Here is an 11,517-nt window from a genome sequence, read left to right on the forward strand (position 1 = left end):
AGATTCAAGGGCTCCAATGATGGTCATCTGCGTGTTGATGGAGGCGACATATTCAGATGGTTCGATGCTCCCATCAAACTTAGCTAATGAAGGTGACTTAAAGTTCTTCAAGACGGGCGCCTCCCATACCTAGTTTGAGAGAGGTTGGGTATATTATTTTACCTCGTCTGTAGGGTCTACCTCTGGCTGATGCTGATGAATATGGAGGACATTATCCTCCAAAGATTGGTTTTGGCAACGTAGATCGTCTACAACAACACACATTTCTTATATAATGCTCTCCTCGCTTTCATACTTTTCATTGGCCAAATGTGTTGTCCTTTTGTTCACCATGATGATCAGAGAGGTTGAACTTGAGGACAATAATTTTGAAGGGATATTGCTATGGTGGCCTGGGTCAGTTTTACCTGACCCTACAATGGACACCAATTGTACTTGATAGAAGTACAATACATGACAACCCCTAGATATTAAGTATTGTCAGAGGCTTTATAGTATGTTATGGGGTTGAGAGCTTGCTCACGTAAAGGGTTGGAAGCTTTGTGTGTGTGTAGTTTAGGTGTGAATGTTTGATTGTCTTCTCAACCTCAGGGTTGAGATATTTATAGCTATGTTGGGCCTGAATCCTAGGCTCCTTGGAAATAGAAACCAACATCAATAGAATGTGGAAGTGGATAGTTACTCCTATATTATTAAGGAGGGTGTGATTAACTTTTCTATGACTTCTTCCACATCGTAGCTTATCATGGAGATATCACTTCCCTATTTTCTCATGTTAGGTAGGTTATTCTAGAGATAGGTGACATAGTTAATAAAAGAGCAACATGCTCAATAAACAAGAGTTCAAGTTCATAAACAATTAGACCTCAACTTTTTGTCGTAGTCCTAATCTTACATGAAACATCTAAATCATTCTCGACATGCTATCATTCATATAGTATAATATCATTTTTGACTATCATTCGTAAGTATTATGTATGAGCTACATAAGTATATTCTTCTTACCTTTCTTGACTCGTTATCCAAGTATTTTAACCAACAATTTAAACATGGTTCCAATTTGTTTGAAATTTTAATCCACCTTCAAACTAATGCTTAATGGCTCCTTATTCATTAAAAAACACCAAAACTTTACATACATGTTTGAGATTTTAAAAAAATTATAAGAAAGAAAGAAGTGTACATAAAGACTGCTTAGAGACTCCTATTTGCATATGATTTAGTGTAATATTTATCACATACGTCACTAAATAGAGTGATGTCTATACTAAGAAAATCAAGAATAATGTCAAATGAAATGACCGCTTTATACTTCAAAAAATTGTTATTTTTTAAGCTAAAAATATTTTTTAAGTAATATTTTTAACGGAAAACATTTATCAAGTATAATATTTTTAATAAATTAATTTGTTAAATTGATTCAAAATGTTATATTTAATTTATTTAAAATAATTAATTTTAATAAATTCGTTAATAATTTAATATACTATTTTATGAATATTTAATGAATATACTAATTTAATATTGGCTGCCTTGTATAGAAAAAAAAGTCAGAAAAGTAGAATATTTTTTGTTATAAAAAGAAAAAACTTAAGTAATTTGATATTTAAATGTGAAAAATGGATTACTTATTTATGAAAATTTGAATTTCACAACACTAAGAAACTTTTTTTTATGGTAATACTCCAACCTTATACATTGTCCTAAAGTGTATATACGAAAATTAAATAAAGTATTCAACACAAAACCATTTTCTTCTTGTCTTTAGTCAATAGTACATTTATGACAAAACAAAAAAGAGAGAGAAAAATAACCGTTAAGAGTAAGAGAACACATGTGTGATAAACATCATCCACCTGTCTTGCTCAGTTTCCCATGGGATTCTCTCTCTCCTCTCTCTCCTCTTCTTCCTTCTCAGTTCTCTCTCTCTCTAAACCTTCACACCTTCGTTTTCATTCCTATTCTCAGAACAAAACAAAAACATTAACATAGTATTTCACCAATCAACAACAACATTAACAACACTCTCTTCACTTTTCACTACTACTTCACTTCACTCTTCAATGTCTCTTCTTTCTTTCTTCTTCTTCTTATTGGGTCTTTCGTTTTTCAATGTTCTCATAACCGCTTCCACTGAATTTGACTTTGGAACGTTAACTCTCACAAGCCTCAAACTTCTCGGTGATGCCCATTTAAACAACGCCACCGTTACTCTCACACGTGACCTCACCGTCCCATTCTCCGGCGCCGGCCAAGCTCTTTATTCCCGTCCTGTCAGATTCCGGCAACCGGGTAGTAATTTCCCGGCGAGTTTTACCACTTTTTTCTCTTTCTCTGTCACCAATTTGAACCCTTCTTCCATCGGTGGTGGTCTCGCGTTTGTGATTACACCTGATGATGATTCTCTTGGAGACGCCGGGGGTTATCTTGGTCTTGCTGCGGATGGGTTTGTGGCGGTTGAATTTGATACTCTAATGGACGTTGAATTTAAGGATATTAATGGGAACCATGTTGGGGTTGATCTTAATAGTGTTGTTTCGAATAAAGTTGGTGACTTGGATTCAATTGGGATCGATCTTAAGAGTGGTGACACGGTGAATGCGTGGATTGATTATGATGGATCCAGTAATGACTTTAATGTTTGGGTTTCTTATTCTAATCTTAAACCGAAAGATCCAATTTTGTCTATGAATCTTGATATGGGTCAGTACTTGAGTGATTTTATGTATGTTGGCTTTTCTGGTTCAACTCAAGGTAGTACAGAGATTCATAGGGTTGAATGGTGGAGTTTCAGCTCGTCTTTTGTATCGTCGGGTGATCCTTCCGGTTTGCCGCCTCCTCCGGCTGTTAGTTTGATGAATACTACGGCGAATTCGGCGAGGGCACCGCCTCCTTCTATGGCTCCTTCGATGAATCATTCGAATGAAGAAAGAAAGGAGAGTAAGAAGAATTGTCACAATGGGCTGTGTAAGCAGGGTTTGGGAGCTGTTGCTGGCGTTGTTACTGCCGGTGCTTTTGTTTTAGCACTTTTTGCTGGCGCTATGATTTGGTTTTATTCTAAGAAAGTGAAGCGCGTGAGTAGATTCGATTCTCTTGGATCAGAGATAATCAAGATGCCTAAGCAGTTTAGCTACAAGGAGCTTAAGACTGCTACAAAGTGTTTCAATGCTAATAGGATTATTGGTCATGGTGCGTTTGGGACTGTTTATAAGGGAATTTTGACTGAGAATGGTGACATTATTGCTGTGAAGAGGTGTAGTCATAGTAGTCAAGGTAAGAATGAGTTTTTATCTGAGTTGTCTATAATTGGTAGCCTTAGACATCGGAATCTTGTTAGACTTCAAGGATGGTGCCATGAGAAAGGTGAGATTTTGTTGGTGTATGATTTGATGCCTAATGGTAGTTTGGACAAGGCTTTGTTTGAGGCTAGAACGCCTCTTCCGTGGCCTCACCGCCGAAAGATTTTGTTGGGGGTGGCGTCTGCTTTGGCTTACTTGCATCAAGAGTGTGAAAATCAGGTAATTCATAGAGATATTAAGACTAGTAATATTATGTTAGATGAAGGGTTTAACGCGCGTTTGGGTGATTTCGGATTAGCTAGACAAACTGAGCATGACAAGTCTCCGGATGCCACGGTGGCTGCGGGAACAATGGGGTATCTAGCACCCGAGTATCTCCTTACAGGTAAAGCCACTGAGAAAACCGACGTTTTTAGTTATGGTGCTGTGGTTCTTGAGGTTGCAAGTGGGAGGAGACCCATAGAGAAAGATGCTGCAGGTGTTGGAAAAGTTGGAGTGAGTAGCAATTTGGTGGAATGGGTTTGGAGTTTACACAGGGAAGGAAGGTTACTGATGGCGGCTGATCCAAGGCTCGAGGGAAGGTTTGATGAAGCGGAGATGAGAAGAGTGCTCTTGGTTGGGCTTGCTTGCTCACACCCTGATTGTTTGTCTAGACCAACAATGAGAGGTGTGGTTCAAATGCTAGGGGGTGAAACTGAAGTGCCAATTGTCCCGAGAACAAAGCCTTCTACCGGTCTCAATATTTCACACTCTCGCCTCTTAATAAGCTTGCAAGATAGTGTATCTGACTTTGGTGATGGTATAATCTCCATTTCTACTTCCACGTCCGAGAACAGCTTCAATGGCGGAGATATAGTTTGATGGAGATTTTCGGTTGGACAAGGCCATTTTTAATTATTGACTCAGTGTAAATAGAGATAGAGATATATGTATTCATTTGTTCATGTATGTAAAGTAAATGTCAATAACATGCAATTAAGGACCTCGAGAAAGAAATTTTGGAGTTTATGCAATTCTGTCTCTGATTTACACATTTTGGCACAAACTGACTCAAGTGGTTCATTCATATGATGCTCTGAGCAATGCAAGGTGTTAGTATGGAACGTTACTGGCACAATCCGGAAAGGGTTATGGAAATTTTGCTTAGATCATTGTTCTAGTTCTAATGGATGCCCCCTTGTATAAGGCAAGTTTGAATTAAGCTATTGATGTTAAACAAGCTTTCTGTTGACAATGTTAATTATGTTACCCTGGTATAATAAAGATGACATTTTTCCAAAGCCTTCTCATTTGCCCTTTCCATGGCTTTCCAAGTTTCTGTATATTCATTGTAGATAATTGTACATACCAATAATTTGTCGATATTTAATATGCTAAATGAGTAAGTTTAGTTTAAATACCTTATACTCATCTCCTTGGCAAACTTATGCTATTACAAACATCTTGTTCGATATCTACTGTTTAGATGTCAACCTTCTAGTATGCAGTCAATAGCTATTCTTTCCAAGTCATGCAAATACAAGTGAGAAGCCATTCTGCCGTTGAATACTGTATATGGCAGTGATTAACTGATTATCCTGCAATCGACCTTTCTAGCACGGTGGATTTCTTGGTTCTGTGTTGCTAAAACGTTGAAGAGGAATTGGAGTTGAATGAGCATATTGATATGTGAAGGCTTTATCTCAGGTTAGTTAACACACATACATGTGTTAAACTGTGACTCTTTTTTTTTACATTTGACTGTATTATAAAACAAAGCTTTTAAAAATCAACACTTCATCAGAAATTGTGCATTAAATTTTAAGAATAATTAATAATGAGTAAATGTATACATTTAATAATTCGGAGTTGAGAGCATACATGTCTAATAGGTTTTCACACCAATCAAAATTTGAATTAGAAAAATGGCTTGAGTTACTCAAATATACTGTCTAATTTATATGTAAAACAATGCATGACTTCACCCTTATATAGCTTCAAAATGATCTAAAACAAGGCTCTAACAAACACCATTCGTTTTCTTCTTGTTCATCACAAATTTCTTCCAAGCCGTACTGACTTCCCTTTGAGTTTCGAGAACACTCTTCTTAGCAATCGTTACTTGGCCAGCGTCATTTGCTTCTTCTTCTCCACTAACTGTTACGGTGCTGGTACTGACTACCCTTGCAGGAACCAGATCCAGCTCGTGGATAACCTTGGTGATATCAATAACAAGACGCTCTGCAAAGGTACGCGAAAAGTCCTCCCTGATCACAACGCGGAGCACTGTCACGTGTTCTGCATCTGGTGGCATGGTGTATGCTGGCACTATCCAACCAAAGCGCCTCAGCATATCAGATATTTGGAATTCGTTAAACTGGCTGTGGTCCTTCAAAGTGAAGGCCACTAATGGCACGCCTTCGTCTTTGGATACAATGTCAAACCGACCCGTTTTTTCCAGTCCATCCTTAAGTACCATCATGTTGTCTCTACAATTTTCCATCACATTTCTATATCCCTACAAACCCAATTTAACACAGAAGTCATCAGTTATATACAAGATTATGTAATTATAAAAAGATGACCTGATGCTGTAAAGTTCTTCTGACTCAGGTCATCTATGGTTTTTCATAAACACTTGTATGAAAAAGGCTTATGCTATAAGAGCATAGTACTTGTGAGTTTACAAATAGCTTACATGTAGAGTATAGCAACAAAGAGGAGTGCTAGCAACACTCTCTTTTGAACACTCTCTCAAACACTCATTTTCTTATTGGTTGAAACATGTGTGGGCCCCTCATTTTGAAAATAGGTCCCACATAAAGTAGTAGGACCCACACATGTTTTAACCAATAAGAAAGTGAGTGTTTGAGAGAGTGTTCAAAAGAGAGTGTTGCTAGCATTTCTCTAGCAACAAATTGATTGCTAGAGTTTGTTACTTTCATTGTGTCTTATTTACCTCATAACCCAAACGAATCAATTGGTAGTACTGAGCAATAACTTGGCTAGAACCTGCATCGGTTAGTTTATGAAAGAAATCAGTACGATCAAGTAAAAGTCAATAAATAGCACTAGAAAACAGCATGGCCGTCTTTGAGGGCATGCAAGGCGGACTTCCGCACAGGGTCCAAAATTTAACCGTAGCGAATTAGGGACTCTAAATAATGTTTGTCACAAAATTTAAGTTGTGGTTAAATAGACCCTCTACTTTTTTCATGGTTAAACTGCGATTAATCTACACGGTCTCCAAAAACTTGGGACGTGGAAAACAGTAGGAGTAATTCAAACTGTCATTTGTGTGTTTACCTTTGGAGAAATTGAGAGTAAAGGTGGGTTGGTCAGCTCCAAGGTAGTTAATATGAAAGATGAGTTCATCAGGAAGGTCTTCTTTGCTTCTCCAGATAACCCAACCAATACCAGCATAGACTAGACCATATTTGTGTCCACTAACATTAATACTCTTCACTAGTGGTAAACGAAAGTCCCACTCAAGTTCTGGATATAGAAATGGTGCAATGAATCCACCACTGGCTGCATCCACATGGATTGGAGTGTCCCAACTACCAGAGAATTTCACATGTCAATTCAAGTCTAAGTTTTAAATTTGGTATGCAAAATAAGAAGCATTTATGCCTCTTTTATTCTGTCCAACGAATTCCATGCAGTAATTGCGTCACACATTTATGGATCTCGACTGTCCGATAAAATCGATGGTCGAGATTGCTTAAGCCTCATTTATTACTACAAGGAATCCGGATCCTACAAAGAGTGAGAGAGGTACCCGGTTTCGTTATTTTTTTCTAATAGGAGATCATTTAAGCGTTTGACATCTTCGAACTCTCCGTTTAGTGTGGAACCAAGAATAGCGGCGACGCAAATGGTGTTCTCGTCCACCATTTCCACAGCTTTTTCAGGATCCATTACATAGTATCCTTCACTCAGCTTCACCTCTTTCAGTTCAACCTCAAAGTACCTCGCGAATTTCTCCCAGCAAACCTTCAGGCCAACACGATCAAACTCGATTAACGACTCATTTATAAAAATTAGTGCTCAAAGGATGCTCTTGTACAACAATTGGCAGAACAAAACATGTGGTAGAGACCTGAACATTGGCACCAGTGACAATGTTGGGATGGTCACAAGACTTCCCTTCAGCTTTCATTCTGTTTTGCCACTTCCTCTTGAATGCCAAACCTGCTAACATTATGGCCTCTGATGAACCAACAGTGCCAACGCCAACTGCAGGTTCTGACTCTTCAAGTGGTGCATTGAAAAGATGAGCTATCATGTTAACACAACGGTTCTGCATGGTAATGTGTCATTTCAAATTCAAAATAGTTATAAACTCAATATTTTGAAATTTTCAATAACTTCAATTTTCTATGAAACACTTAAACCAGACAATCAAACACGCCACTGACACGAACACAGACACACCATTTTTCAGAAGACTCTGTTATGTCAAATTTTAATAGCTTGAGGGTTTATTAGAATAGTAGAAAATTTTGGATATACTAGCTAGTACAATGTTAGTAATAATTTGTTGTGTAAAGATTAAGTTACTTGTCAAGACCCACATGCATGACAACTTGGAGTTTCTTCTTTTAGCAGCACATGGATTCATATTTGACCTTATTTGTTTTTTATAGATAGAGAAGAGTGTGATGTTAACTTTTGTATTCCTCTCATTGGTTAAAAAGTTTAATTACTTTATATTTGTAGAGGTAGAGATTTTCCTTCACTTATTTGATATCATAATATTATTATTATTTTCAGAGAGTTATCATGCATGTGGGAGACTCAGAAAAATTTGGGAATGAGGTGGATAGGGTTGGATTTTTGCCAAATTCTGTTGTAAAAAAGACAAATTAAGTTTGTTTTTATACTTTCAACTTTCAAGGATGAAAAATAAATTACACTGGAAAAATGTTGAAAGTGGGAATATAGTAGCTATGGAGAAAATATATTCAAAAAAATTCACAATATAGTTTTTTTATTTGAGTCAATAAGAATAGAACATTAAAGGATTCATAAAAGATCTAGAACAATAAACTTCTTAGGCAATCCACAACAATAACTTCATTATGAAAAATTTAAAACTATTTACAATATTAAGGATGTGGATCTTTAATGTTGTAAAAATGATCTACAACTTAATGTGAAATCTCTATTGTTAAGTTTAATGTTGGGGATATTAATGAAATGCTTAAATGTTGAAGTTTCGACTCCAATTTTTTTAAAACATGTTGAAGTTATTATTCTGAATGTTGGAGTAAATATATATATTTGTCGTTGAATATTTACATTAAAGGGCAATGCTAACCAGTGCCCCGGGGGCACTGGTTAAGGATCATTAATTACGTGATAGATTCATTAATATTTTTAAAAAGAGAGTTTATTAATAGTGTTATTTAAGAAAAAAAAATTGAAAATTTTAAAACCATAAAGAAAAAATATAAGACGTTACAATTTTTTTCATTTTCATTTATTACCTATTATTGTTTTTTCATATTTCATTTTCAATAGCAACTACTTTTTAATTTAATGTTTTTTTCTTAAATTTATCAAAACATTTAAATATTTAAATTGAATATAAAAATTTTTTATTAAAAAATTCAATATTTTATTGTTAATTTTTAAAGAATTTTTAATATTTTTTTAGTTTATTTTGTTTATAATAAATCATGTTCTTGTATTAAAATGATAATAATATTGAAATGAAGTTATGAAATTCAAATTTCGAATTTTATTTGGTTCAAGCATATAAATTAGGTAGTAAATAAAAGAGAGAGTGAATAAGTTAATTTAGTAATTAAATATATGTAATTTTCATTTATTACAAAAAGAATAAAACTTGATTAATTGTCATTTATTTTTAAAAAGGGAAATGCTAACAAGTGTCCCAGGGGCACTCTTTAATAGCTTTTAAAAATGTGGAATTTAATTATCTGTTTTGGATACTCGTTGCTAAGTCAGTGCACACGTAAATATAAACCAATAATTTTTCCCAGAGTTTCATATATAGAGGTTAATTGTCCCAAAAAACTCTCAATTTTTTTTGTTTGACTAATTCTGAATAATTAAATGAAATTTCTTCACTCAAAGAATAGTTTAGCATTAAACATTCCAATTAGTCAAATTTAATAAACTAATCGATCGGAGACAATATGATGTATTTTGAAAGCAGACAAACCACATAAGTACATTAATTAGTACTACCTTAACCACAACTATTAATGTCTTTTTAGTTTAATGACTACAATTTATTTAAACCTCTCTGCAATTGAATGTCCATAAATAATTAAGTTGGTTTGACGAGATTATTTTTTTCTATTATTTATTATTCTTCTTAATTTTTTTAATTTACTTATATAATTCATGAAGAACAATAATGCCTTATTTAATGTCTTTTTCTTATACAAAATTAATTACATTATTTAATTTGAGTGAATACTTCAAATGACTAATAATTTATGATGGATAGAGTACTTAAAAAAATTCTACTGAAAATTGTACATTAAAAAAATTCTTTTGATGATCCTTTAACATGTGATATTAGTAGTACACAAGTTAACAAGATTTAGTTACTATCATGGTTCAAAAAATATTGACTCATGTGTGGAAAAAAAATATTCCCAAGATAAATAATTACTAATTACATTTAACTTTCAAAATTATTTTTTTAATTGTATTATGTAATTAATACTACTTGTATAATTTTTAATTTACAATTTTTTCATTTTTTATAATAAAGGTAAATACATGATGAAGCTAATTTTTTAAATTATATCTCTCTTATAGACTTAAAATTTCAAATCAAATACATCAAATTTGTCTTTTATATGGAGTAATCCAATAAATGCAAAATAATGGAGGAGTGATTGAATGACCTGTAGTTCAGTGGTGACAGGGTACTCATCCATGTCGACGTAGTTTTTGTTAATCGAAGCCATAATGAGTTTGTCGCATTCCGGCTCCATCCACGTAGTCACAAATGATGCAAGATTCAGCCTAGGGTTACCATCCAGCATCAACTCATCGTTAATAATCTGGTATGCAGCTTCCTTCGGAATCGAATGATTCCCCATCTTGAACCTACAATGCATGCATGCATCCATCAACAAACCATCTATCAATACATAAGAAGCACCGACGACGAACACCAGAAACATTGACACGTTTTTCTAGAGGTGTCGGTACTACCCAGATCAATACATTATATGATTGATTAATCATAAAAGGTGATAATAACCTGGGAAGGGATGTGCGGACATAGCGAGATGCAAATGTTGAATGGACTGAAGCGTCCATGTGAGTTGCTGTTTCTGATATAACCATCACGTCGGTAACTAGCTAGCTGCCTGTACGCTGAGATCAGATGTGAATGTTGCTGTGATCAAAAGATGTGAATATAAGTTTGTTATTACTAATCATCCATGTTTTCATTCTTTTACCGAATGATATGGAAAAAATTTCCATTTTTAGTTATGCATTAATATCAACCTTTTCGTTTGTTTTTTCTTTCTTAAATTAAAATATAATATATAAATACTTTATATTAGTAATTGATAATAACTAATTTTTGATAAAAGCTGCATATTGTAATATTCAAAATTTAAAATTTTGAAAGGTCTCATCCAGCAAGAGTATTGAAGAAAACATAAAATGTTAGTTTCAAAGAAAGAGAGACGATGAACTTAAAGGAAGACACATTGTGAGAGTGTAAAATTAAAGTTTTTAGAAAAAACTAATTCAAGGAAGGTTTTAGATAGTTAAGCTAGTTTTGTCTAAGCATATAGTTATATATTTTTGCTTTCATAAACATGCTCATAATCGCCCTAACTTGATTCAACGTATTAGAGATTTTGCGGATGAAATATCAAACTCATTTTTATATTTTCTAACTCAGTCTCAACTTCAACCGTAGTTCTTTTAATTTGGATTGAATTTAGACTGATCATAGAGTCTATTTGTTGATGAAATCGTATTTATCAGTAACAAAATATTGGTACATCCAGTGAAAATAATTTAAAATAATTAATTTTGAATATTAGCATTTGTAGGCACTTCTGTAGGTAAAATGATTAATCCATTTCGAGGAAGAACTAATCACCCTCCTAATTTGAATCATAGCCAAAATATTTATTTGAATGAAAATAATTGAGTTAACATGCCTCATAATTAGGGCTGTTATTGGACTTATGGAACCAGAAAACCACCCGAGAATTGGTCTATTGGA

General features: G+C 34.3%; 2 protein-coding genes across 2 annotated transcripts; one reads left to right on the forward strand and one right to left on the reverse strand.

The window, feature by feature from the left end:
* The first annotated feature begins 1,840 nt into the window (after positions 1 to 1,840).
* On the forward strand, positions 1,841 to 4,579 carry LOC131620893 (L-type lectin-domain containing receptor kinase VIII.1). Its single transcript, XM_058892078.1, has one exon. It carries the CDS (start codon positions 2,064 to 2,066, stop codon positions 4,158 to 4,160), a length of 2,097 nt encoding a protein of 698 aa, XP_058748061.1. The 5' UTR covers positions 1,841 to 2,063; the 3' UTR covers positions 4,161 to 4,579.
* A 561-nt stretch (positions 4,580 to 5,140) lies between these two features.
* On the reverse strand, positions 5,141 to 10,763 carry LOC131620895 (glutamate decarboxylase 1-like). Its single transcript, XM_058892079.1, has 7 exons — positions 10,531 to 10,763; positions 10,169 to 10,373; positions 7,381 to 7,581; positions 7,060 to 7,274; positions 6,585 to 6,838; positions 6,238 to 6,290; positions 5,141 to 5,796 (listed from the first exon to the last, which is right to left on the reverse strand). The coding sequence occupies exons 1-7, from the start codon at positions 10,614 to 10,616 to the stop codon at positions 5,299 to 5,301; spliced, it is 1,512 nt and encodes a 503-aa protein (XP_058748062.1). The 5' UTR covers positions 10,617 to 10,763; the 3' UTR covers positions 5,141 to 5,298.
* Positions 10,764 to 11,517: the final 754 nt, after the last annotated feature.

Source organism: Vicia villosa, linkage group LG7, assembly GCF_029867415.1.
Source record: "Vicia villosa cultivar HV-30 ecotype Madison, WI linkage group LG7, Vvil1.0, whole genome shotgun sequence".
Classification (NCBI taxonomy): Eukaryota; Viridiplantae; Streptophyta; class Magnoliopsida; order Fabales; family Fabaceae; genus Vicia; species Vicia villosa.

What these genes read in the sequence shown, in the direction of transcription:
- LOC131620895 (XM_058892079.1), bottom strand. Translation starts at nt 10,616, where the DNA reads ATGGTTATATCAGAAACAGCAACTCACATGGACGCTTCAGTCCATTCA. An exon ending in CTGTCACCACTGAACTACAG is followed by an intron (nt 7,582 to 10,168) that starts GTCATTCAATCA and finishes ATTACCATGCAG; the next exon opens with AACCGTTGTGTTAACATGAT. An exon ending in TACTCTCAATTTCTCCAAAG is followed by an intron (nt 6,291 to 6,584) that starts GTAAACACACAA and finishes TAACCGATGCAG; the next exon opens with GTTCTAGCCAAGTTATTGCT.
- LOC131620893 (XM_058892078.1), top strand. Translation starts at nt 2,064, where the DNA reads ATGTCTCTTCTTTCTTTCTTCTTCTTCTTATTGGGTCTTTCGTTTTTC.